This window comes from Plectropomus leopardus, chromosome 1 (assembly GCF_026936395.1).
Source record: "Plectropomus leopardus strain MGB_pleo_1.0 chromosome 1, ASM2693639v1, whole genome shotgun sequence".
In the NCBI taxonomy this organism is placed as follows: domain Eukaryota; kingdom Metazoa; phylum Chordata; class Actinopteri; order Perciformes; family Serranidae; genus Plectropomus; species Plectropomus leopardus.
In genome coordinates this window covers 6905323-6933194 of record NC_142176.1, presented here as the reverse complement: position 1 = coordinate 6933194, position 27872 = coordinate 6905323, and the positions used below count along the sequence as shown (strand labels likewise).

The window sequence follows — 27872 nt, the reverse complement described above, 5'->3', positions numbered from 1 at the left end:
TTCTGAATTTCTTTTCGGAAGTTCTTTAGGTTGAATGAGTTTTACCTAAAACATTTACTTTTCATGGACCCAAACTGGGCGTCCACAGTTTTGCGCTACAATGCATCCTTTAGTGTCATTAAAATTTTGAGCAGACTTTGTCAGCCACACTTGCTGTGTAAGTTCAGGGTAAAAAAAAAACATATGTTGATTAGTGGAGTCAAAAGTGTTGGACAAAATATGTTGTATATGATCAAATGACAGCATGACATGACAATTATTTCTGAATCCATTCCAGATAAATAAAGCTAATATCTACAGTGTGTATTTTGAAAAAGCACGTTTGACACTAATTACAGTTTTCACTTTCTTTGACACATCAGACACATTTTCACATATTTTTTTTTCTCCATTCCTCCTACATGTTTGCTCACACTCAGTCAAGTTGGACAGAGTTTGAAACTAGCTGCCAGGCACCAAAACAGCACAAAGATAAAGACGAGGTCGTGAAGAAATGTCAAACATCCAGCAAGCTACTGACCAAAAGTTTTTGCAAGAATTGGTGGATACCAAACCAAGAGAGTGGATATTGAACTTCTGTTTTTTGTTGTTTGATCCACATCTTATAGATGTGTATATGAGCAAACTCTTGGCTAGTATTAAAACAACATAAGGCTCTTTCATGTCAAGGATAAGTCACTACGAACACATAATGGAGATCTTCTGGCCTCTAGTGGCCATTGCCACTAAAATAAAAAGATGAGTCCTGTTTCCAACCAGGTCTCACTCCCAGGCTCAGACTGATGCACAGAGGTGCCTCTAGCGTCAGTATGAGATGCACTGGGTTTTGATGTCAGAGCAACTGCCATATCATAAGAGAAAGTTAACATAGGGTGATTGGGTCAAACAAACTCCAGAACTTCAGGGGGTTTTGAGGTTTTTTTTTAGGTTGTGGGAAAGAGCCCCGTATCACTTCCAGCTCGTCAAATGCCTCTGCTCTCGGTGCGTCAGTATCTGGTATAGCAAATCAACCTTTTGCAGCAAAATGAAATGCATCAGGCAACGTTGTGTTTTCAAACTTTAAGCAACTGACATAGTATATAGAGCGAGGACAAGTGGGTGGTTGGGAGATGAGTTGGATGGATCAAACAAACTTGGGACTTTCACAGGGGAGACTGCTATTTGTTTCCCATGATGTCCCTGTCCCAACATACTTAATTTAGGTTTTTTCTTAACCTAATCACGCACTTTTGTTGCCAAAAGTTATGTAGGTCAACCTAAAAACTAAATTCTTAACCCATGTTCTAAGTTTATTTTGAGCTGTGCAATTTTTGTGACAACGGAAGGTTATTTTAATAAATAAATGTTGCAAACTGATGTAAAAGGGTGCTCACTCCATCATATTTTAAAGGTATAGGACCACTGTCTAAGCATTGATATATGATGAGTTGGGAGTGAGAATGTGTTGGGCCATCGGCTCTGCGCTGATAATTTTTTTCAAATAGCCCAATTGATGAATATATATATATATTTAGAGTGTAGGAGGCATTTTTTCAGCTGATTAAGAAAAAAAAATCAACATTCAGACTAAACTTTATAATGGCAAGTTTAGATGTTGCAATTGTAAGATATGGGCCAATCTTAGCCCTTTGAAACCTGTAGCAACATCGCTTTTCTTGTGTTGCTTCCTGATGCCTTTCACAAGTATTTAATCATTACTTTTTGTTGCCAAAACGTGAGGAAGTCAACCTAAAAACAACGTTTTTAATCCAATGTTCTCAGTTTATTTTGAAATGTGCATTCTCTGTGAAAGCAGAGTTTTATTTTTGAAAAGATACAATGCATGTTAAGGAAATGTAACAGTACATGGTCTCCGAGCTTTCAAAACCGATCTTGATCGTAGTACCAGCGTGCAGGCGCGTAACGAACGCAGGATATGCGTGGGACATGTCATGACTTTGTTTTGTTTTTTTCGTTTCGCATTTTCGTTTTTCCGAGCGGTCATGAAACGCACCATGAATGGGCGGCGGCGTACACGCGCTGTCTTGTTGTGATCACGTGACACAGCGGAGACGTGCGCGGGCAGCACCGCTCTGAACTACCGGTTTTAACTAAAGTACCGTAAATAATGTACAGCAAACCAAGCAGCAAGAGGCCGAAACAAACCCGCACTTCTCCAAAACAAACCGTGTAAGTTGAGTAATGCTGTTGCCTGTTGCTAATGTTAGCTAAATGATGTTAAATTTATTATGTGCGAATATCGCTCGGTGAACAAGAATGCTAAGGCAGGCTAGCTAGCTTCATGCTAGACAGGGGTCAGCAAACTTTTTGATTTTTGACCAAAAATGTTTTAAAAAAACCTGTCTGGGGCCACAAAACAAGCCTTATAGTTAACAGCCTATTGAGTCTAAATAAGTCTATCAACATTATTTGTCTAAGTAAGTATTTATTAATATGTTTTACAACTATTTGGTTACTCTGCAGTGGGCTATTCATGATTATTTGGCAATTAACTTTCTAGAGTTGGCAGTTAAAGCAAACAGATCATTTTACACACTGTTAAATTTTACTCTGAGACTTTTGGATTTGTAGTACAAAACTAGCCTAGCAAGGGAAACTCAAGACAAGCCACCATCATTAAGGTTTGGCAAAAATTAGAAGAAAAAGCACCAGGCCATAGACCTTTGACACACATTTTAGTTAAGTTTAATTTAATTATTCAGTGGGTTTTCTAAAAGTGGAAAATGTAAGCATTTATTTAGACCTAGAACAGGAAATAAATAAATTAAAACATGAAAAAAAAAAATAATTTCCATGACTTCTTTTTGTGTGTGTGAGAGCCACTGGAAGCCACTAGAGAGGGGATTAAAGAGCCACATGTGGCTCCAGAGCCACAGGTTGCCTTCCCCTGTGCTAGGAATAGACCCACTCCTCCTTATTTCTGCGCAGAATTTGTGTTCACTATTTCTTTGCACATTTTTTTTTAATATCTTTAATGCTACAATAGAAATAGCATGGACGTCATGGAGGGGCTTCACAGGTGAGGCTGAGAAAATGTATCTATAGCATAAAAGTGACTTTGACATTAATTTCCACAGCTATTTCTCAACTGCTATTTTTTTTTCTTTTTTTAAATCTGTATTATGGCAGTGGACAGAGCAGGGAGAAGGCACCAGGCTGCAGCGCTGACCATCACCCCGAGGCTCCACAGGTGAGGGCAGACTGGCTGAGGACATGTCTATAGGGGAAGAGTGACTCTGGGATTAATTTCCACAGCTATGAGTGAACTTTTCGTGTTCAGTGTTGTCACTTGGCACTTAATTATCTGGCTTACCCTGTAGACGCTTGAGGGTCATTTCTGTGTCAACTCAACCAGAGCTTGGCAGCTCAAACTTTTGACTTTGATAGTTTATAATTTTGATGATTTTAAAGAACTGGAGTCAGGGCACAGTCCCCGGGTGCCATACTGTGGCTGTTTGTGGTAATTTGGTTCTTAAGCCACTAAGGAGAGGCACAATTGAATGTGAGAGGGTGATAAATCAATCAAATCAACAATCTGCCCCCCCTCACTTCGGAAATGATGGCTACGCCCCTGCCAGCGTGCTAGTCAAAATACTGATATATTTATCTGCTTATTTGTTGTCTGTGGCGTGCTCTTTGCTCCTGTCTGCTGTTGTTTTGTGGATGTTTGTGCGGTCTGTAGACTGTTGAAAATTAATTGCTTTTGGGAGTAAATAATGATGTTTAAACTGAATTTAATTTAAATAGATAATGTAGATCACTATCGATATTTATATAAAACAATAATTATATATTTTTGTAATCTTTTAATAGTGTAGGAGACATTTTTCAACTCATAAAGGAACAGCTTATCATTAATGTTTTTATGTTTCTAAAAAATCAACATTTATAGTCTTCACAAAACATTGATGATGCATGTACGATCTAGATAATATAGATCACTATTAATATTTATATAAATCAACCATTATATACTAAAAAACAGCACATTTGCTGTGCTGTTGCTTTTAAGCAATAAGTAAGCCAAAAATTACAGTCTCAGTCATCTCCCACATGTCTAAATATGTCTAAATCCACACTCATCTTTAATTAAAGTAAAAAAATAAAAGAGAGAGAGACAAAAGGTAAAAGACAACACTTTAAAAACAGCAAACAACTCTTTTCATTCGTGTAATATTATCAGTCTCAATCTGCCTGCTTACAACCTGCTGTAATGGAGAAGATGAGAACAGATATGAAAACATGGAAACTCCGAGTTAAAGGCTTAGCTAATGGAAAAGTAACCTTGAGCATGAAATGGGCTGTGACGGTCCTGTCAGCCTCATTGCTCCTGGCAAATCTATGGAGCCTGACATCATAAGCATTTCATATGTGGGGCGTCTGTTATCTGTCTTCCTGGAAGTTGTGAAGTTGTCATAACCGGCATGACAGCTGGTGTATCATAAAACATCAGTAAACATAGTTTTTGCTTGATGCACCTGCAGACGTGTGTTTTTTCACACGACACATGAAAATGTCTGAATACGTCACCCAAGAAAAGATTAATTTGCTGTTTTTCCTGAGTAAACTGACAGATTGATTCTTTTCTCCTCTGGACTTCCTTCATCACTCTTCACTGTTTTCCTCATTAGCATGTCTGTATTCCCCTCAAATGCACTTTCCACTTCCTTCGCCAACAAGTATTTTCCCCCTGTGACTACTCTGCGTGCAGCACTCATTCTGGACTCACGAGAGCAGAGAAACAGGAACTAGTTGTGGTCCCTGCAGTGATTTAAACTGAATCATGTCAAAGCAAACACAAGCTTTTACAAATGAATCATGGAAGGAATGGGTTAAGGATCTGTCATTGTGCTGAGATGGGAGAATTCATCATCCAGAGCTACGTCATATTTTGAGCAGGCAGGAAGATCTGGAGATAAAACTGCTACCAGCACTTTCTGGAGTTGACACTGAAAGTTTTTATTGCGGTGAGCTTTGCAGCCAACATGCTGCCTTTCCTCACAAGGAGCGAGTCAACTCTTCTGGACCCCAGACTCTACTACCTCCTCCTAAATCTCTGCTTTTGTGCAACAGCTTGGCCACATGGTGAGTAAAAAGCATTTCTTTAAGTATTTCCAAAAGGTTGTTCTCACTGTATACAATATTAGAAGGACTAAATATCAAACTGCCTCTTCTCTGTGAAAATGTTGCAAACTTTTAATAAGAAATACGCCCGGTGACTTACTTGCTGACTAACTGTGGAGTTATTTCATGGGGATGAGTCACTTCTGCAGCTGAGATTCGTCTCGGTTCATGCTAAAACCCCCATGTGCCTTGCTGAAATTCCAAATATATGTATTACTTCAACAGCAGTTTGTAGAGAGATGCAATCATAAGGGTTTTTTTATGTTGTCTTACTTTTCTATCATACTGGAGAGCATTCAGGTTGGCTCGTCTACACAGTGGCTTTTGCGGACCACTGCTGGATGTTTACCTTTTGCCGTTTCTTGCACTCTTTTTATAGATTTTTTCAACTGAGGATCTAAACTTCATGATATATAACTGTGAGTTTAGCTGTTTCAATTATGAGATGTGGGCTATTGGTGTGTTTTGAAACATGGAGTGACATCACATTTCTTGTGCTGCTTTCAGATGCCTTTCACAAGTATTTAAACCTTTGAACTCGTAGCAAATTGACTCAGTTTCTTTCAAAAACAAGGGAGGAAAAAGGAAATGAGATACTTGGTGAGAAGTGTTCTCAAATTGCAAGAAATTAGTAGATTTAGGATTTTATTTTTTTTAAGCTGGGAAAAATGTTAAGGGAAAAGGGAAAACTTTTCTTTGTTTTTTATGTGTGTGTGTTTCTGTTTGTTTGTTTTTATTTGCTTTCTAACTCTTTTTTTTTCTCTAATTTTCTGGGTCATGTCTTCTTTTGTTGCCCATTGCCCTCTTCCCTTGTTTTTGAAAGAAATCAAGTGTCAAATCCAGCAGACAGTCAGGTGTTAAATAGTTTAAAGATGAAATGTTGGCAGATTAAATAGTCAAGTGAACTGTTTCAGAATTTTATGGCATTTGGCAAAACTTAAAGGGCCTTTGCAGATTCAGAGTGTATGAGTTGTCTGGACATGGTAACGTAAGGTGAGGTAAGGTAAGGTAATGTAAGGTAAAAATTTTGTGTCTCTGAGGGGCAATTTGAGACACACGCAGTAGTCATAAATACAACAAAACAGACAAATTCATCACACAGTTCCAGATGCACATGCAGCCAGACCGGCTTACAACAACGAAGCAGAGAAGCTGGGATTACAACACAGAGAGTTAGCATGCTCCATTTTCTGCTCAGGATGCGACAGCACGTTCTCATTTCAAAGTCGTCAAATATCACCATTTTGAAAGTGCTTTCGGCCTAAGACCCCAATGCTAAAAGCTACCTTTCCAATTCGCATTATACATCGCTTGATGGTGTCAGCTGAGAAAGCAGCAAACCATTAGTGTTATACGCTGCCGGATGTTCCCTGTCATGACTGCATGATATGCCGCTGGACATGTTGGAAGCTAAAACTCCATTTTATAGCAATTAGTGATTTTGTAATTGGAAGCAGCTCACAAAGAAAACCCCAAAAATGATCTGCTACTGACCAAAAATCCAAAACGTGTTCAATAAAAAGGACAGTTTTTGATTTGTAATACTTTTCAAATACTTTAAAAACTGAAACAAGTGTGGAAGGCCTAAAGGCTTCAAAAGGCAAGGACTTTTCATCTTTTCTCAGCAATCAAATCAGAAAGCTTTGAAATATTATGTTCCCTATTTCTCAAGCTGAGATTTTTGCTGCCCCCTTTTTTTTTTTTTTTTTCTTCTTTTTCTAGATGTTGAGAAAATCAAAAAACATTTAAGTAAAGAAAAAACACATAAACTTTCCTGGTATAGCTCTTATACAGCCCTAATTATTACCAATTAATGCAGATATTGAACATTTTAGTCAAGGCTCAATACCTGAGAGGCCTTTACATTTCATCTAGTGCAGAAATCCATAACTATTGAGGGGTGGAATTAAACCTGTGATGACGATAACTGGCTTCAGCCCCTTGTGAGCTTCATCCTGAATCCACGTTTTTTCTAATGTGTTCTGTGTTTATTCAAAACGGGGTTTTGGAAAACAGCGGGCATCTTCAGTAAGGTTTCAATACATATTTCAACCAATCAGCTACTCAACATGGTGCATTATTGTTGGCTCAGAGTTGGCTCGTTATACCTTGGGAGCAGTGGTGGAATGTAACTAAGTACATTTACCAAAGTACTTTACTTAAGTAGGAATTTCTGGTACTTATTATTTACTTGAGGCTAATCTTTTTATGGCACTTTATACTTCTACTCCATTACATTCTAGAGGTAAATATTGTGTTTCTACTGCCTTTGTCTAAAAGCTTTTGTTACCAGTTACTTAACAGATTAAGGTTTTTGGATTAAAATAAACAATAGAAGAGTTTATAAAATATGATGTTTTGTCATAAATTAAACTAACCAAGATTGATTAAGAATTAATTGGCATTTTTTTCGTGATCAACGTTAGTTCTTTTTAAATTGATTAGAATAATTTTGAGTTTTGGGTGTGTTTTTTTAAATCTATTTTTCTGTATTGTTTTCTTTTACTTTTAATACTGTAAGTAAACCGTTTTTTATTTAAATAAATATCCAGTCCATCTTGAGCTTGAGCATCATCTGCCATTGAATGAAAACAGTTTCCACAGCTGTGAAATTCTGATCTGTATCATCAGATAACAGAAAAAAAGGCTAAAGAGAAATTTTTCATACCTTTGCCTTGAGCCATAAAACAGTCGTATCACAAGTCGGAGGTTTCAGTAGGTGCATATTGACTTTGATGCTGCTGTCTTTTGTTTTGACTCCGCACCTCTGACAGAAGACAACTGCCCGAGCTCTGAGTGGAACGTCATGTGTCGTCCATGCTGTGAGTACCACCTGATCCAGTGTCGCTGTCCTTCAAAAGGGTCGAAGGTCGGCTACACCGTTCCCTGCTGCCGCAACGCTCTGGATCAGTGTGACCCCTGTATCATTCACCCAGGTACATTCACACTTTTGCTTCTTTTAGATAATTGCTTTCAAAAGCTATCACTCACTGGTCAGTAATTGCTGAATTGCGCTGGTTTTGTGTTGGTCAGTGACTAAAAGTTGCAGATTGACTTAAAGTTAGTTAGATAATTGCTTTGGTGTAACTTTTAAAATTTCATTGCTTTATTTCATTACCAGGCTGCAGTCTGTTTGAGAACTGTAAAACCTGCCACAATGGAACATGGAAAGCCAATGACGACTTCTTCATCAATGGAAAGTATTGTACAGAGTGTCGCCAAGGCTGGAGCGGAGGGGACTGTAAAAGTGAGTAAAACATCTTTAATGCCATGTTGCTGTGGGGCCTTAACTTGCTACAGAATTGGTCTAATGTTCTTGCTGACGTGCAAAAATGGGTCACACAGTGCATACATTTAAAAAATAAAAATAAAACGACATCAGTATTACAATAATGAAAAAGTACTGATGTGTTCTTATATACTATATAACTTTTTGGCTGAAGGCTTTGTTTTAATTTTGAATTAAATTACATTAGATTGATGGATGGATTACCGAACGGGCAACCAGGCACAAGCACAGGGGCCCAAAGTGTTAGGGCCCCCCTGACATGTACCAACTAGGAAGAGACTCAGATTGACTGCAGAGAGAGACACAAAGATCACAAGGACACAAGGGAACTGAAAAGAAAATGGGCAAAACAACCACAAAAAGTTACAAAATAACAACAAAGAAACATAAAATAAATTTAAAAAATGCACAGTTACATCAAAGAGACAAAGTGACAAGAAAGAGACATAAAACAACTACAAGGAGACACAAAATGATTTTAAAAAATTACTAAATTATCTCAAAGAGACATAAAAGTATCTTAAAGGAACACATGACAAAGAGACACAAAACAACTACAAGAAACATAAAATAACAACAAACTCCATAACAATCGACAAATACTGAAAACTACTTCAAAGAGACACACTTTCAAAATCACCTCAAAGAGACACAAAATTACCTTAAAGGGATACATAACAACTGGAAAGAGACACAAAACAACCACAAAAAGACATAAAATAACTACAAAGACAAACAAAGTGATCAAAAATACACAAAAATCCCTTTAAAGAGACAATATTTCCTCAATAAGACACAAAATTGCCTCAAAGAGACACAAAATAATACGTTAAAGGGACAAAGAAACAAAAAAACTCAAAAAGACACAAACCATATGTAGATGCATAATGACTACAAAAAAGATGCAAAACCACTACAAAATCAGTGTGTCTTGGTCCTATGTAGGAGAGGTGGTGGGGCCCTTTGCACATCTGTATCCAGGGTCCCACAGTCTCGTAATCCGCCATGATGAGCACAAATACAGAAGTGAATATAGTGTTATCTGGCTTGTCAACATTTGAAATCAGGTCCTAAGGTAAATGCAACCACTGTGTCGGTATACAATGATTGACAGGGCTCTCGAAACTGACATGTGACAGCTCAAGATGACTTTATGTTTGGAAAAGCTGTAAAACTCTAGTTTATATTTGCATTTGTAAACATTGTTAGGAATGTTAAGTAAGTTAAGGACACATAATTCATCAACCCACTATGATTATGAGGAAATACACCATTATTTTTGTTATATAGGATTTGGGACTGTGATAATAATCATTACCGTGGTCCGCAGTGTTCAGATTGCCTCACCCAAATATGCAATACACCAGAAGGACACTTGGTGGCGACAACGCTGTTTTGTTTGGTTTCAGCCACTACAACGACAGTCAACTGCTATAATCTAGTTTACAATTAGTGAAATATTAAATTATTAATGAGAAATGAGAACATAATTATCTGCATTGTGCTACAGCTGCTGCTTTACCCAAATAACTCCAGTCACATGCGTACTGGTAAAATCCCACAGTAGCATTGTGCTATTAATAGAGCGAAGCAAACAAGTTAACCTGCTTGCCACTCCTGCTATTGACTCCCATGATACTTTTCCATTGTTTATTTTTTCATGGCTCGGGGGAAATTACTGCTTGGATGCCTTTCTGTCATGTTCTATCAGTTTAACATACACAAAGGAAGGCATGGCACCATTGTTTAACTGCTGTTGTCAACCAACCTGTTTAGAGTCTGTGAATGTTTGCGAGGCCAAGCAGTCAAATTAAATACGCTGCATGATTTTAATAATACGCCTCTAAGGGGTGTGGACAAAAAGGATTGTGAATTCAAAATCTTTTACAATTGAATGCCAGCTCAAACCCTAATTTCAACCCACACCCTGGTCCCTATAGCAACAAGGACTGACAGAAATAAACATGTAGAATTTCCAACTTCTTATTTTGCTTCTTGTTTTAAAGCTCATGAACACAAATGCCAGCAATGGTGATAGTATTCATGGTTGTTGAAGTGGCTGGTTGGATTTTTTATTTTTATCTGTACTCTTACACAACATGCCACATTTCCAAAGAAGCCCTGAGGAGAAAAAAAAGTGGTGATCCATTTTCTAAGTCTGATCTAAATTATTTTTCTTTTTCTTATTTTTTTATTTATATATTTATTTTTTATTTTCATTTGTGAAAATAGGTTAAAAATGTTTTTGGAAGGTTATTTATTTGTTAATTTATTTTTGGGTCAATTTTTTTAAGTGTTTGTTGTTGTAACATTAATTTCAGCCACAAGGGGCTGAAGTGCACCACTACCCCATGGGCTTTCCGCCAGATATAATTTTATATAGAGATGAAACAAAAACAGAATTACTTTTAAAGATTATCCTGTAAGACCGTCTTATTTTCACCTGCTTTAAAATCAAAAACATGGGTGAAAATACTATTTAGATCCGACTTAGAAAATTGAGCATCAGAAAAAGAATTTAAAAAAATGTTCACAGTTAAAATGTTCAGTGGTACTGTGATAAACACACATTTAATGAGATCTCTTGTGGGTAGCATGTGGAGGCGTTATTCAGCGGGCTCAGGGTCACATCGCTCTGGAGAGTTACCCAACAAACGCTCGATGTGAATGGACAGTGCAAGTGGAGAGAGACAGAAGCATCGAGCTCAGGTGGGTCACTATTTTTAAGGCTTTCACGTGCATGGAACAAACATGGAAATAAACAGTGTCTGAAACTGAAATGATCCTTTTCTGTAAAGGCACCACAAATCATTATTAACATGAGTTCTGGTATTAAATTGCGAGAAAAGCAATCTAGGGATTTTACTGCCTTTGTTAGAATTGCTAAGAGCCAGTTAGGCTCATGAAAATGTTAACCAAAGTTTAGATGCCACTTCTTTCACATGGTGTCAGATTTCAGAGCAATAAAAAAAAATCTCCACGGCATATCATTTGAGATGTATACACAATGTCTCACAAAATTCAGCTAACAAATTTAGCTGACTTAATGTTATAAGCATAAAGGCATAAAATGACCATTGACAGGTTTTATTCAGTTAAGTTAACTCACAATGCAGTTGATTTTTTTTTTAAAGAAGCCAAGCTAAAAAATCTGTTTTGTTTTTGTCCCATTTGATACTCCTTCACCTCAGTCTGCACTTGGCCTTACAGTACACCAGCTAAAGTTGAAGCAAACTGATGTAAAATGGTTTGCACCCTTGAATTTCAGCTTTTCAAGAGTTCGTTTTGGTACATGTAGCCAAAATTTAACAGCCCCATCTCACAGGAAAATTGCACACTGACAAAAAATAAAATAGAAGAGGCTCTTCAGATGCAAAAGGAGAAATTATTATAATTAAGTATTTTAGTCATAGGACCATCATCAGCACAAGCAGAGTGGATAGACAGCCCTGCTTGAGCCCACATAAATGGACTTAGAAGACTGGTGTCAAATCTTTTGAATTGGGTGGAAACATCATTCAAGCTTTAATCCTTTTTGATTATGCTGCAGGTTTTCACTTCTCAGTCTGGAGTCTGATCACAGCTGTCGTTATGACTACGTCGAGGTGCGAGACGGCGATGAACTGAGCTCCCCTGTGATTGGCCGGTTCTGTGGGGATCGGTTACCCCCTCCGATAAAAAGCTCTGGGAACGTTTTGCACATCCTGTTCACCTCAGATGGCTACCACAACTTTGATGGCTTTGTTCTTACTTTTCAAGAAAGTTCAGGCAGGTACAATCACTGTAAAATATGTAAATGCTACTTACACATGAGACAAAATAACACTGGCTGGTTTAATGCAATCTAATGCAGCAACCTCAAAATAAGAACTTCTTTTTAAAACCTCAAGGTGTGTTTTGCCATGGAAGAATTGTTGCACTATATTGCTTTAATATGTGTGGTGCTATTTTGTCCACATGCTCAGCTGATGCATTATATCAGGTGGTCTCCTTGGTGGAATCCAAATAAAAAAAATAAAAATGTAGGTATTAGGATGCTTTCATCATAAAGACAGATGATACTCTGCTCCCCTTCAGTGCGTGCAGCACCTCTTTGATCGCACGCACCATTTTTGCTCCAGGACCTTCTGTTTTCATTCTGCTCTGTGTGCTCAGTCTCCTATACAGGGCAGCCATGTGAGACGGACAGTCAGCGGCACAGATTAATCACACTCATCTTTCTCCATTTGCCCTCTTTGAAGCAAATTATGCATCTAACTTGCATCCCATTTATCCAGTCTTTACCCTCCGGGACATTAACTCCTGCTAGCTAACCTGAACATATCATAGAGGTACTGTGGCAATGGTGTTAGAGCACCCCCTTAGCAATATTTCTGTATCGATTACTTAAATAAGTCAAAAAGGTTATTTTATTTTAGCATATAATTAATTCTGGTGTGTGGGAAACACTTACCAAACCTAAAAACATCCAAATACAAATCCGAAAAATCTTTAACTTTGGGGTCCTCCAGGGCTATTTCATAGAGCCATTGTTTTTTTCTTCTATGCATGTAAATGATTCAAATGCAGCTTGCTCATTTGATCTCTTTCTCTATGCAGATGATACTGAAATATTAGTTAAAAGTTCAGTCAAAAATATGTTGTTTATTGAGATTCAAAGTACTGAAACTGGCTCTCATTTAGGGAAAATGAGTGTCATCTTTTGTAGGAAATCAAATAAGACAATCTTTAGGATTTTGGACAACAGAAATTTGGTGGCTGGGGTTTAGTGCATGATGTACCACCTATTGGTACAGTAGTTCAGAACGTATGAAAATAAACCCTCATTACTTCCCCACACTTATGTATCCTCATACAACAGTTTATAGAATATCTTATGAAAATGCATATCATCGCCTCTTATGATATCTAAGGAATTAGTGGTGGCGGCATGTAATGTTGTTAATTAAAGGTATGTACTACATAAAGTTACATAGGCTAGGATTGTATGAGTAAAGTTAAATATCTTAAGTTTAGGAAAAGAAACATGGTTTAGTATTGTCATGGCCCATACTTAACATAAAGTTACGTACTGAATGAACAGCTAGGTGTAGAAATGTAAAGTTATGTAGGTTAAGTTTAGGAAAGGAAACATGGTTGGGCATTGTCATAATACATATGTATTTTAATGTTTGTAAATGAAGTAAAAGTTATGTAGGTTATGTTTAGGACAGAAAAATATGGGGACAATGTTCCCGTTGTTTCACACGAGACACAAACATCGGTTTCCAGGGAGAAAGTCCTGTGTTTGTTTGACCTGTTCACCACCCCCAACCAACCTCATAATGCAAACTGTTGGTCCTCATACTACCCTCTTCTTTAAATTCTGGTGCATTGCTTTTTGTAGGTTTACATATGAAAAGTGCATGAGAGCAGTCTGTCTACTCACATCTCAACCTTTTTCAAAATCTCAGAAAATTATTGCTTTTCCAAATTTAATTTCATCATGAATTGTCATAATTATGCACCAAAAGGTAACTAACTTATGTTATCCCGCTTAAATGCTAAAACAATTTATACATACTACAGCAGTATTTTAGAACAGCAACTGCAACAACTGCAGAACAAGAAGATTTTTAAACTCAATGGACAGGTCTGTGCCTTTTATGTGAATTCAATGAATGGCAAAATTTAAACACATCAATCTTTACAGAGTTTGGCACTGCAGTAGAGCTTTGTCTCTCATTTATCAACAGAATATTTCTCCACAGTTTCAGGCACCAGGACTCCAGTGTGTGCACCCCCGGAGAAACTGGTGAATGGATATTTGCTGCCTGTATATGGACCAAAGGAGGAGCTTGTGTCTGTAAAATATCGGTGCCATCCACCTTTCACACTGATTGGCTCCCAGCAGAGGATCTGTCTGCCTAATAGCACATGGAGTGGCACAGTTCCTACGTGTGAAAAAGGTACTTTTTCCACCAGGTGGCTCCTGGTCTTTATTTCTATTATTTGTACAGTATAAAAGCCACATAATGCATTTTTTTGTCATAGTTTGTTACTTTTTTTCTCTCAAGCACATGCTCATACAGGCCAAACAAGCAGAGTTCGGTGTCTCCCTCCACCCAAAATACTCAATGGCTACCACAGACCTGCTCCTGATGCAGCTGATGGTGCGGAGGTCATCGGGTTTTTCTGTAAAAATTCCTACATCCTGAGTGGAAACCACCAGAGTACCTGCCTTGCTAATGGATCCTGGAGTAGCAGGCCACCCAAGTGTGTGAGAGGTAGTTGCTTTCAAAAACGCATTAGGGTTGAGAACACACACACACACACACACACACACAAAGAAGTTGATTTTTTTTCCACAGCATTTCTGTGTAAGGATGCTGCAAAATGTTTCCAACACACAGTAAGTCTAACTATTTGTTTATCTGACAGCCCAATTTATCTAAAAACGTACATACCCATGTGAGGGAAGTAACAATTTAGCAATAAGAGCACTATGATAAGTGTATCCTAAACTAGGTTATTTTTGTAGAGATGAAGCAGTAATGGTTTTGAATTTTTCTCTATAATGAATATGTTTATCTCTTGTATTTTTTTGCGCAGAATTGCTCCTACTTACTCTGAAAAACTAACCTTTCTGTGCACAGTTATTCATATCACTGGTTTATCGAATTTTTCAGGCTCAGAAAGTGATTCTCATAAACTAATTGTCACCTGTTTATATTTTTAACTAACTTACGAGTATTATTCATTGAATTGTAACACAGTTTTATATTTTACACACACAGCAAATTATCCATATTATCATTTAAATATTTACCTACTAGTGCTAATTGTCTATCGTTGTATTTCTTTACATTTATACTTGTACACACTTAACATAATCAGCATATTATACATACTTTATTTTTAAAAATATTTACATACTAGTGCTAATTGTGTACTTTTACTATATTTTTATTTTCTTTTTAATATTTTTTCATACTTGTGCTGGCACTTATTTACTATAATTCTCTCTGCTGGCATAACAATTTACCCCGATCCTAATTCTGCTGGATGTGCCCCTACAGCATGTCGAGAGCCCAAAGTGTCTGAACTTGTGCGACAAAGTGTTGTGAAGCCGCATCTGATATCAAGGTAAGATACTGTGTTTTGTTTATTTGCATGATTAAGTCAAGTTAAAGCTTCCACGTGTAGAATTTCTAGCCACGTGAGGAGCATTTTAGTCTAAGTTGTATTCTGATCCCTTAATTTTTCATCTAAAGAACTTTAATCAGGTCACCATTTTAGTTTGCACAATACTAAGGACATTCCCATCATCTTCTGCTGTACTCTTTGTTTACATCTAATTAGCAGTTATTAGAATCCTAATGCGCTAAACTAAGATGGTGAACATGGTAAACATTGAAATTGATCAGCATCAGCACATTGTCATTAAGAGCATATTAACATGCTGCAATTAGCCGAGCTCAAAGAACTGTGCTTAAGTGCAGCTGCACAGTCCGCTAGCATAGCTCACCCTTTATGTGATTACGGGATCTTACAAATTACTCAGGTGATGAAGGTTTGTGGAATAAATAAAAGACTCTGTGGGAGGTTGATCAGGTGGGTCACAATCTCAGACCAGCATAGCAAGAGGATGTCCAGGCCAAGATTTCTTCTATTGTGCACCTGTCATTTTGGCTAACCTCTGTCAAAAGATATCTGCATATTAGCCTTTGGACATGGGCTGCCCACTAGCCTAGAGCGGATGTCCTTGCTGCAGCGGCTGCGAATTCAATTCTGCCCTTGGCCCTTCACGCTATCGCTGTCATATTTAATAAAGGCCAAAAAGCCCCCTCCCCCCCAAAAAAAAACTTTCTTTTAACAGATATCTGCATATAAATGCAAATAATTTTTAAAAATCTAATGCCAAATTGTTGTCAGAAGATGTAGCAGATGGGCCCAGAGATTGCATTTCAGCCGATGTGTTTAGTCTCTCCACACACTGTTTGTCAGTTGCTCAAACACGATTGGTCAATACTACTCGGACTACAACTGGACAACAGTTTGAAACCAGAATGCCTCTGATACCAAAATCTTGTCCTGTTGCCCACATTTCTGCATACAAATGCAGATATGTGTTTATATAGTTTAGATAAGCCATGCCCTTGTATATAATCATGCATATGCAAAATTAATCATGCAGCCATATAGCTGCATGTGGAAGTCATTTATATTCATAAATGCCTCTCTGAAACAGACCAGGTGACATACTGGTGCAGCCGAATTTATTTATAATGAATTATAGAGTCTCTGAACCCTATAAATGGGAAATATTTTTAAAGTTACTGTACACTCTGATTTTGTTAAATCACCCACAAAAGCCCCAGAATCCCAAAATTTATTCTGATTAATTTTTCATGGGCACTAAGAGGAAATAAGGCAGAGGTTCATTGTTGGCCTTCGCAGTAGTTCTTTGCACAAAAACAAATTAACACAAGGTCCAATTGTCGGAAATTATTTATGAAGCTTGCTCTTCTGCTGATGAAGGACACAAGATGTGTTTGAAAGCTCTGGAACAGTTAGTTTTTATTTTGTGCGAAGAATTTAGAAGTATTTTTAAGCATGCATTGCTAGTTTAAAAACTTAAAATTGCAAACAAGGAGCTATTAAGACAAGCATTTGTCTTTTCCACAGAGAGAATTCAGACCAAAGAATCCGCCTCTCATCCAGGTACAACATGCACGATTTGTTGTCAGCGGGTTTTATTCCACTTACATTGAATAAAAAAATTAAAAAAGACGATGACGCTGATGTGGAGCTCCCTCATGGGTTTCATCCCGTCCACGCGACCATCGAGTACAGTTGTGCCTCCCCGCTCTACCGCAACACAGGAAGCTCCCGACGCACCTGTATGAAATCTGGCAGATGGAGTGGACGCCATGTTTCCTGCTCTCCAGGTGAGAGCAACTTATAGAGGGATATTGCTCTGCAAGATTTTATGACTCTTGACTTCATTTTCGACCTTGGACGTGGTAGTTTACAGTTATTATGTCAGTTAATTTTGCATTTGAAAGCTCAATAGACACCTACCAAGTAGGCATTGAGTTAGGATTATTTTGACAAATTTCTGATTCTTGTGCTACCTTTAACTTAAATACTAAAATTATCCATCATTCCTTAACCCTTTGAAACCTGGGTATATTTGCTTGATTTCTTTATATATATATATATATATATATATATATATATATATATATATATATATATATATATATATATATATATATATATATATATAAAAATATATATATATGTATATGTATGTATGTGTGTATATGTATATATGTATATATATATAGGCAATGAGCAACTAGCAATGAGCAAGAAGAAATGTATAATAAATAAAATAGAATAAAATTACCTGAAAAATAGCAAAACAAAAATTAAATAAAACAAAAACAGGGAAATGACCTGGAAAAATGCTTAAAAATATAATCCAATAAAACAATTTGAAATATTTGATCATGATTATTAGAAATGTAGTTCTTTAGAAAAGCTTTCAAAGAAATAATATTCTAAACCTACAAATGTTTTGCAGTAAACATGACATTTCATGCCAACGTTGTTGAAAGAAATTAAATCAGTTTGCTCAAGGCATGAAGAAAGTAATGTTGCTCCAGGTTTCAAAGTTTTAATTCCCATTTGTGGCTTTTGTTCAGCAAATATACATACACTCACCTGTGAGATGTATCTGGAAAATAGTTATTCTCTTTCTTGTAGAGACTTAAATGAAAGATTTATATCTCTCTGACATCTGTGTCAGAAATAGGAAGCCAGAACCAACAGCCAGCTAGCTTAGCTTAGCATAAAGACTGGACACAGGGGGAACAGCTAGCCTTACTTTGTCTGTCTCATCTAACTCTGGGCATGAAAACTAATAAGCTTATTTTCCAAAATGCATGGCCTTTAAATGTTTGTGAAGTTTTTTCCATGTAAAGAAAAAGGCAGATTTGTTTTACCTTGAATTTATATGAAAGTTTTTAACCAATATATTGCACATCTTTTAACTAGCAATTTGTAATAAAATTACATTTTTTGACAGAGTCCCTTTCCTCTTTGATTCTTAACTTTCAACAGTTTGTGGCAAATTCAACACTTCCCATCCACGTGACCTCACAGACGCAACGTGGCCGTGGCATGCAGCCGTCTATATCCGCTCACCTCCTGATCACACTGCCAGCACCCCGAGGCCCCGTGGAGTGACCCTGTCTGTCCAGCAGGGGGCCTCAGAGGAGTCCTCATTCTGGTACCTTGCCTGCAGCGGGGCTCTGCTCAGCCAGCGTAGCGTCCTGGTGGCAGCTCAGTGTGTGGTAGACAAGGACAAGCAGCAGACCCTTCACCCAGCACATGTGAAGGTTGTCATAGGCGTACAATACCAGACACCCAAGGACCGTCTGAAAAGCCTACATCACCTCAGGGTACAACACAGTCTGCTGCTCAGAAAACGTACTTTTGAATACAAATCCATCAGACGATTTATACTTCAGCTTTAATTAGATGAGTTAAATTAGATTAAAGTCTGAGATTTATTTCTTAGATATTATTGATGGCATATGAGTATGTTTTTTCAAGAGAATTGTATTTAAAAAGATACTTCACTTATTTTGAACCAGCTTTGTATCAAAACAATGTGGGTAGTATGTGTAGATGTGGTGGTGTACGGCCACCACCCAAACCACAACCGCTGACGCAAAGAGTAACCTGTAAAAATTAACTATGTATTTTAAATGTAAAAAGTTGGGTCCAGGCTGCTAGATTTAAGGTTTACAATTTAAGATAATTTTATTACGGTTCAGATTGTTTTATCAAATTTAGTCAAATTAAAAAGTTAAGGCAGCCCAGACACTTAACTTTTTGAAGTTCAAACAACTTGTTTATTTTTACAGTGTATAGACTTGCATTAACAGACTTACCCGCTCTTCTCTGTCTCTCAAACCCAGACTGAAATCCGACCAAACGGTAAAACTAGGCAGCACTGATCAAATACAAACTGAGATTATGTTACTGTAATTGCCTATTTCTCTCCTGAAATATTCTTAGAAGCATGTTTTAGTACCATGTTGTGCTGTAATAGTGAGAGTTTGTAAACAGGAAGTGGGTGCCATACTGTTTCCTGCACTGTGAAAATGGAGGCCTAAAAGACTTTGATCAAACGGCAAAACTAAGCAGCGTTGATTAAATATAAACCAAGAATTTAGTAGTGCATTGCATGTTGGTGTAGTGTTTCATTTAACTGCAATATACGATCTTTTCTTGCTGGCCGGGCGCTTCTGTTTCAAACATACAAGTTTGCATTGCGTCACCCACCAGTGCTAGTGTTTATTGGTCTGGTGCAGTGCAGTGCATTGTGGTAATTGTAGGTTTTCTCCTTTTTCAGAAAAAGCATCATTCTTCTCTGGTTATGTTGCAACAATTTCAAAAGTATTTGCATCTGTCTACTGCAGGGACATCCTAGTTTCATTAAAATGCCATTGAAATAATTCTTTAAATTCACAGAGTCCTAACTGCCATTTGAATTATTCATTTGAGAGGTGGTAAACTTTGGTTGTATGAACGTCAAAAACAAACACATTTACCCCAATTTAAACCAAGGCCCTTTTTTGGCCATGCAATTACCTAAACTTGGGTTATTATGGTCTTTTTATTCTCAGATCACACCGTGCATAAAATTTTCCCATGACTGTAAAATCTACCAAACAGCAGATGTAGTGATAAAGTATTAAGCGAAGAATCTTCATTAAATAAATATAATCTTCTGGATAGGTTTCTGTTTGTAAATGGAACAGGAAGAAATCCTCCGGCAGTTAAGTGTGCGCTTAAAGCTTTAGTGGGATACAACTTTATTTGATTTGGATTGAAAATTCTTGCACATCTTGACACGTAATATTTAACCTTGACAGATATTCCAAAAACATCAAAACTTGGCACATTCTTAGTGACATAAGGCCTTCTCAGGTATTCCAACTTTTTACTGTCTTTCCTTCTGTCCCAACAGGTTTCAGACATTTTAGTCCATGCAAGTTTTTACAGTGCACCGGACTCCAACGTGGCCGTGCTCAAGCTAAAGGACAAAGCCAAGATCAGTGAACGTGTGTTGCCTGTGTGCCTACCCAAAGTGCAAGGTGGAGAGGTGACAGCGCAGGAGGCTTACACTGCAAGGTGGATTTTACCAAACGGTCACAGGCACCTGAGCCGCTACAGTCCTTCGAGCCAGACAGGACTTGTTGAGCTGGCAGATCTTGCACAATGCGAGAGAGAATTTGCTCAAGGAGGAGCACATACCTCCGTGATCAGTGACAACACGTTGTGCGTCATAAGGAAGTCGTCCAGTACACAAAGCCCTTGTCCCAGCGTTATTCCAGGTATCACAGTCATGGCAGCTGTGTTTTCATCCACAAGTGGCGTTCTGTCGGGTCACGAGGAGACTCAGGGAGCCTCCAGCACGGGCTGGCAGCTTCTTGGTTTGGAGAGAGTCAGCTTTACGGAAGTAAAATGCCACCAACAGACTTACACAGTTCAGACACGAATAGCCAACTTACGGGACTGGATAGAGAAAAACATGAAGTAGATTTTATCAGCTTACAGTTGGTAGAAGATGGAGATGGAGCAGACATTTGCTGTGATAATTTTGTAACTGCTATCTGTGTTAATATCATATAAGGCGAGAACTGTTTTCCTGGGACTCTGCTTGTGTCTCTCTTGTATGCATGTTTTTGTTCTGTATTTGGGCTGCTTCCACTTCAAACAGCTCAACATTAGCTGGTTACACACCCACTAGCCCATGATCTTTGAATGTTACGTTTGTAAGATCTGTTCTTTTTAGAATAAAACTTTGAGGATAAAGGTTGTTCCTCCATCAGAGACTATTTTGAGTCTTTGTTGAAATTATCTACAAAAAAAATAGAAGAAAAATGTTCAGAAAACTCTTTTAATTATTTACATTATATAGATATATATATTTTTTAAAAACAAATCACGATTTTTTAAAATCATTTCTTCTTCATTTTTGTTTTTATTATTATTATTTGCTTATTTTCAGATACATTTCTTGTATTTTTTAAATAAGTTCTAGCCAATTTTTTGGCCGTCTGTTAGAGTTTTTTCTGTAAGTTTTGTTGTTATACTGTGCTTATGTCCTAATTTTGGCTAGTTTCAGTTCTTGTCACTGTACTTTCTAACTTTTATTTAAAACTAAGTTGGTATTGCTACCATGCATATTATATCATATCATATTATATAATAAAAAAATGTCTAAAATTACATTAAACTTCTGCACTTCTAATCTTAGTGTCTTTGGGCAAGTTACTGGATCACTGCCAGCTCCAGGCCCCTGACCTCTGAATATCCCGGAGATAGGCATTCAGCAAGACGTATAAGTTATCATCTGCAAAATAGGGCACATGTGTGTGTAAAAATGCATAGTTTTCACTTCAGCTAAATTAATATTAGGATGTATAATTCAGTTCAAATTCACTTTCAATCCCAAGATTTGCATATTTAACATGCATTTTTCTATTCAAGAGCACAAACAAATAAGCACCATATAAAATGCAGTGATAGACCATTACCCCTAAATGCTTGCATGTCTAAGCTACGCTTGTGTGCATGTGCACGGCAGTACACCATGTACAATCAGCATATTCATCCGTCACGGTCAAAACTGTATGCACAAACCGTGCAGACACACAGGGGCGGCGCAGCCTGCACAGCACCTGTGTGTCTGCGACGTGCTTGCATGTGAGGCTGTACGTTCGTGAGTTTCCCCGCAGACTGTCCAACATGTGCTGTCATTGAGAAACACACTGAGAGGATTTGCTAAACTTAGCTCTTACTCCTGAGACGCAGACGCCCGCTGTGCTCTCCGCGGCTTTGTGCAGGACACCTTTTAAGCCCCGCCAATTAAACAGTGAGGAGCTCAGTAGTCGGTCTCTGCAACTTGAAAACTGATATGCAACATAGCAGCTGATGATTGTATCACTACTGTAAACTGAATAACAAATAAAGAAGTCAGGTCTAGAAAATGCATTAAATTGCAACTGTAAACACATTAGTGACTCCATTGTGCATGCAAACTAAGAGCCACATGAGTAAATGGTTGCAAAATTTACCAATGCATTTACTTTACCTTTAAAATTTTTAGGTTTTTAGTTGACATCGTGGGCTTGGGCCTTTGTTTTGCTCTTGCAGAGGTCTCTTACTGTATGATGTCACAATGTTAAAAATAGTCTGCTAATCTATTACTCTTTAACTGAGAGAACACCCCACCCACACCTGAGAGGAGGGTACTGACCTCTCATCTCAAATCCCCATCCCTCTGTCTGCACATGCACAGTGTGCACACTGATACACACTTTGTTTAGGTTGCAAGTGGGTGGAGCAAGGATTTCTATACCTTAGAGCACGAGAGGAGGAATTTGCTGCAACACCTGTATTATCTCTCTACAAAAACTCTTAATGCTACTTTAATTTTAGCCACACTTGAAAGAAATTAGCATTTACTCAGACCAGCAGTTTAACAAAGACTAGACTTCCACAGGTGAGTACTTTTTATTTAAATATTCTAGAGATGGATAATTATATTATCCTTTTTCTTTGTGTGTGCATCTAACTAGAAAACAAGTAGTTATAGGGAGTAAAAAAATGCAGAGGAGAACAACTTTGGCCTGTGATTTTTCTTCAAGGTGACCCAAGCTTCATCCTCTGTAAAGCTCAGGGAGTGTCATTCAGCATCAACGTGCTGAGTGACACTTTTCGTACTTACAATGATTGCTAGGTTAGACTGAATAATATGCAGCTGCAAGGGAGGAGTTGTTACAATTTTGCTTGTGCTGTGACCCAATTCTAGCATACCTGAATGTAATGCTTGAAGCTGTTTTGGTAGTATTTCTACTCCTATTCCTGCTTGAATGGCTCATTGTAGGTCAACTATGGATACTGATAAAAAGCCTTTTGAGTGAAACTAATCAGTGCACAAAGTTTTGAAATGACTTGGGTTGGTCTTAATCCACTTAAATTTCTAAAATGCTATGAAAAAGGTAAAAGAAAAAAACTGTTGGTAAATTTGCAGATTACTGACTTTACATCTCAGAACAGGACCGAGTCATCCGGTGCATTTTATGGAAGTGACAGTTTTCTTAAAGCAATGCAAAACAGCTGGCCTTGGGCCACATGTGCATCATTAGAGATACGGCGCTCTGTGAGATTCACTCCCACCACACTCCCCCAGCTCGAGACAAGGCTGCAAGAAGATGAAGTTCAAAAGAATAGCCTGCAGGGTTACACTGTAAATCCTGAGTAAAATTAACTAGATGGGTTGCACAACAGACAGCTTCTTATTTTTTTTATGCTTCTTGTTAGGGAACGTGACTGTAAACATAATCACATTGACACAGTATGAATTAAATAATGCATTTTGCACATTTAATTTGCGGCATAAAATGCAACACGCCAGTAAAGACAGGTTAAATTGAACCAAGCAGCAACATCAGAGGCTGAAAGATGCCAAAAAAAAAACAAAAACGCCAAAGTGCCAAAAAAGTGCAATTCTTTGAATGTCCACTTGAGGCTGGCTCCATAACAGAGTCAATCCCCATAGACCCCCATGTTAAAATGTCCAACTTTACAGTAGAAATTAACATCTTTACAGCCTGGTACAATTAAATTATATTAGTCTCTATTGCTAATTAAAACATTTATCATCCAAAAACCTTAGATGGAAACAACCCAAATGCCGGCGAAACTTTTTTCAGTAGGAAACAGTAGGAAGGCACATTCATGTACGCACATGCATGTGCAGCTCAGAGTACCCACCTACCTTTAACCCTAAAAAAACAGGGCTTCTCAGAACGCCACGGTGTGAATCAAACTCTCAGCTTTTAGCTTCCCAGAGGTCCTGGCCTCATTAAGTTACCAGCTTTTTAAACTTTACAAACTCTAATCAACACAAAGGGTAAAACGTTAAGTTATTGGTTTTGGAGCAGTTAAAAGATGCACTTTTTCTTTTTTGGGTAATGATAGCTTGTTCACCCTGCTTCCAGCTAAGCAAGGCTAAACACTTTTCTGAAACAATGCTTTAAATGCTCAGAGATGGAAACTGACATCAATCCTCTCACCTTAGCAAGGACATCATCCTAGCTGCATAATTTCGCTTCAACTTCATTCTCAAGTGGAGGGCAAGACGGCAGAGCAAGTCAAGGGCTCCTTAAATTTTTTAATTGTACATTTCCTGCATAAGTAAGAGCAGTTAACTCTCATCATCAGGAGCCGGTGCTGAGCGCTGGCTCCAATCCAACCGAAATCCTGCTCTTACACGATAGATGTAATTAAATTCATCAGTGAAACAGGATCATCAGCTGCACATCATGCCTCTGTGATGCAAAACAGGGCTGCTATTAGCTAGTGACAAGACTGGCTGTGTGTAACATGATATGTGCATCCACTCTTGCATTTCTACATGCATTTTTTATTATCATTATTAAAAGAACCTAGAATCCTATCGGTATTTATATTCTTAGTTACATTTTTATTCATTGTCAGACCTGTAAGTCTGAGGCATCTACTGAAAATTTGATCTGTTTTGACAATGTAAGCCAAACATTTGTTGTTGTCTAGTGGAAATTCAGTTCTGTTGAATGTTTTCTCGTATCTCCTCGGCATTGAATCAATTGATTTCAATTGATGTTCTCTTTCATTCATTCATTTATTATTACCTCTGCTAAAGAGGTTATGTTTCCGGTTTCAGTCAGTACTTTTGTATGTCCGTCAGCAGGACTACAAAAAAAAAAAACCAACTACTGGACTGATTTTCATGAAACTTCATGTACGGGTGATACATGGGCTAAGGAAGAATCCATTAACTTTTGAAGTGGAACTGAAATACAGGACAGGTACTCCAATTATTTTTTTTCATTCTCATTAACATTATAAGATTTGGCATTTGGCCCTGACAAAGGTCTGTGCTCTCGAACTGCCCCTCTAGTTGTACCATGTTTTTCCTTCCCATTTTCCAAAGACATTCAGTGAGGCTGAGGTCTGGTGGATGAAGGAGAACAATGCAAACATGCCTTGCTTTTTAATGGACCTCATAAAGGACAGAGTGCAGACACAGTCTCAATGTATAAGCAGGAATAAGCCCTAAAACCCAGAAATGAGTTTGCATTCATGCCAGCTCCCCTGTATCGTAGTAAATGTTTTTGTTTTTATTTTGTTTTGTTTTGTGTTTTTATATTTTTTGTTTGCTTGGGGCTTATTTCATGGGTTTTGAGTTAGATCCCTGAAATAAATTCTGTGGTTAATATAAGGTTAAGAGACTTTCACGTTTTGTATATGACATAAAATATGCCATTAAATGCCTCACTGTGAATTTTGAAGCTTTTATGTGTCTTAAAAAATGTGGTTGCTAACAAGTGGCTAAATGAGACAGAACAGCACATCATCACGTTGAAGACGGTTTTACAGCTTCGTTGAGGTGACGAAGTTAAATGATGTGACTGTGGTGTTAGTTTTATTATAGTCTAACGTTGGCTTTTTACCTCTGGCGATTGCATTTACACTTCAAAAATCATAAAAGTGGTGTTTATTTGTCAAGATTGTCCTGCTAAACAAAATGTGTCAGTATCATAAATGTTTATCATAAATGTTTGTTTGTCACAGAATTTATTTTCTGCTATATTTCGAAACCCAATGGAAAATCCCATTTCCTTTTTGATGAGGGAACTAGGGCCTGAGCTTTTATTGTCTTGCTGGAAATCCTTGTTCACACACTTTCTGGTGAAACTGTAGACTAGTTCAGTCAAATTTTGCAGAGATGAAACATTCCTAAAAGTAATCTTTTCAATGATAGTTACCGTTGTGTGATTTGTGATTTATGATATATACCTTGTTTAACATCTCATGTGTTTTCTTCAGTATTTGCTTGTATGACTTTTATTTTGATGTCTATAGTTTCCGCTCTGTCTGTCCCCCATGTGGGAGTATCAGACAGTGTCATTAAACTCTGCTCTGATTGGTCCAACCTGATTGTTTCAACCTGTGAGCAGACTGACTCTCAGTCAGGCAGATCACAATCACCTGAGTGATTAATGTGTTTCTGTCTACATATTGCTTGCTCTTCTTTGCGCTGGTGGTTCGACAGTGCCTGATGAAGATCTCTGTTAGATTGAAACTTTGCACAGTTAATACTGCTGGGAGCTTTTGATATAGTGTGCAGATCTGCTGTCTGATTCAGCTTTACTATTTTTGATCCAGCACCTGAAAAAGCTTGTTCGGATACCCTCCACCCTCCACAGGCAAGCCATTCTGTTATTTTATTCCCAATAACTTTGGTGAGGATTGGAGTTTCCTTAAAAAGACTCAAAGTTCACACAGTTCCAGCCAAGTGAGAAAGTCCCAGGAGAACATCCTGTGTTTTGTGACCCATCAACCCCCCAAACCTGCCTCCTTACCAGAATGCACAGGACCACTTCCTTGTTTACTCCAGTCAGCACATTAGTCATGTGATCCCAGCCTTCCAAAATACATGGGTAATGCATGACTGCCTGGCTCATGACGTTTAGGTGCATTACCTTTCATAAAAAAACATAAATGAGAGTTATTGAGAGCAGCCATCCCCCGTGCAACAGTACTTGCAGGAAAAATCAAGTCAAACAACCAACATAAATAATAACTTCTGCTTCCTTCAAAAGAAATAATACATATTAAATACGTTTCTTCTTACATGCAGATTAAAAAGATAATGTGTTTATAGAAATAAGTGTCAAGAAGACAAATTAACCACATTTAACTTCAACTAACACTTGTTTAAAGATCTTAAAACAGTTATATCGTTTACAATTCTCTCACCTCATTTGGATTTTTTTCTCTCGCTTGTTGTATAAAGAGAGTTGCCTCGGATCTTAATTCTAGACACATTGCATTACTTGCATAAAGAATAATTGCAGTGTTTCAGTTTAGTTGCACACTGAAAGAATATTTTATGTTTTGGTAATTACGTTCATAAAGTCATGACCCTCTGAACTGAAGTCTCTGTCTGTGGGTTGCATTTTGCCTGCAATAATAAATGGCTGTTTAACTTTGAATCCACAATATACATCAAAATCTTTTATTTGGCTGTTAATCACAGAATATAGATGAAAATTAAATGGCAACTTTCATAACCGTCTGAACTCTGAGTGAAGTTTGCTTGTATTTTTCGGTCTCCAGAAATAATATCCTTAAAGGACGTGTTTCTTCTCCTCAGCAGATGGAGATTTCTAAATCTGTGTTGAAGCATAGAACAGCTAACTGATCTGAAAGCATGAAATCCCTAAAGCGTTGACAGTTTGACACTTTGGCACAAAAGAACCGTCAAAAAAGCCCATTAATCCTCGTTGTTTTTGGTCCATTGCATTATCACCATTTTACCGACTGACTGACCTCTGGGTTGGTG

General features: G+C 37.7%; 2 protein-coding genes across 5 annotated transcripts in view; both read left to right on the top strand.

Moving 5' to 3' along the window:
* Positions 1–1993: 1993 nt before the first annotated feature.
* Positions 1994–21722, top strand: pamr1a (peptidase domain containing associated with muscle regeneration 1a). 3 transcript variants are annotated; one of them, XM_088069044.1, is made up of 13 exons: positions 1994–2169; positions 3130–3190; positions 4900–5085; positions 7902–8060; positions 8246–8371; positions 11008–11122; positions 11964–12181; positions 14164–14361; positions 14470–14679; positions 15472–15538; positions 17081–17343; positions 18524–18864; positions 20442–21722. In XM_088069044.1, exons 3-13 carry the CDS (start codon positions 4986–4988, stop codon positions 21012–21014), a joined length of 2370 nt encoding a protein of 789 aa, XP_087925170.1. In that variant the 5' UTR covers positions 1994–2169; positions 3130–3190; positions 4900–4985; the 3' UTR covers positions 21015–21722. The 3 variants fall into 3 exon arrangements, with proteins under 3 accessions (XP_087925170.1, XP_087925146.1, XP_042344706.2); XM_088069020.1 differs by having other exon boundaries at positions 1995–2169; positions 7899–8060; positions 20442–21721; XM_042488772.2 differs by lacking the exon at positions 4900–5085 and having other exon boundaries at positions 1996–2169; positions 7899–8060; positions 20442–21721.
* Positions 21723–22800: 1078 nt separating this feature from the next.
* LOC121943411 (excitatory amino acid transporter 2-like) overlaps positions 22801–27872 on the top strand; it is a 33139-nt gene continuing 28067 nt past the window's right edge. The window contains exon 1 of one of the 2 annotated variants that reach the window (XM_088091123.1): positions 22801–22982. The gene's annotated coding sequence lies outside the window, so the exon portion shown is untranslated. The remainder of the gene's footprint in view (positions 22983–27872) is intronic. The other variant, XM_088091211.1, reaches the window with a different exon arrangement.

Bases quoted from the DNA above. Each gene is read 5' to 3' on its own strand.
- pamr1a (XM_088069020.1), top strand. From the start codon at position 4,986: ATGCTGCCTTTCCTCACAAGGAGCGAGTCAACTCTTCTGGACCCCAGA. The intron at 5,086-7,898 runs GTGAGTAAAAAG...CACCTCTGACAG, and splicing joins TGCAACAGCTTGGCCACATG to AAGACAACTGCCCGAGCTCT. The intron at 12,182-14,163 runs GCAGGTACAATC...ATTTCTCCACAG, and splicing joins TACTTTTCAAGAAAGTTCAG to TTTCAGGCACCAGGACTCCA.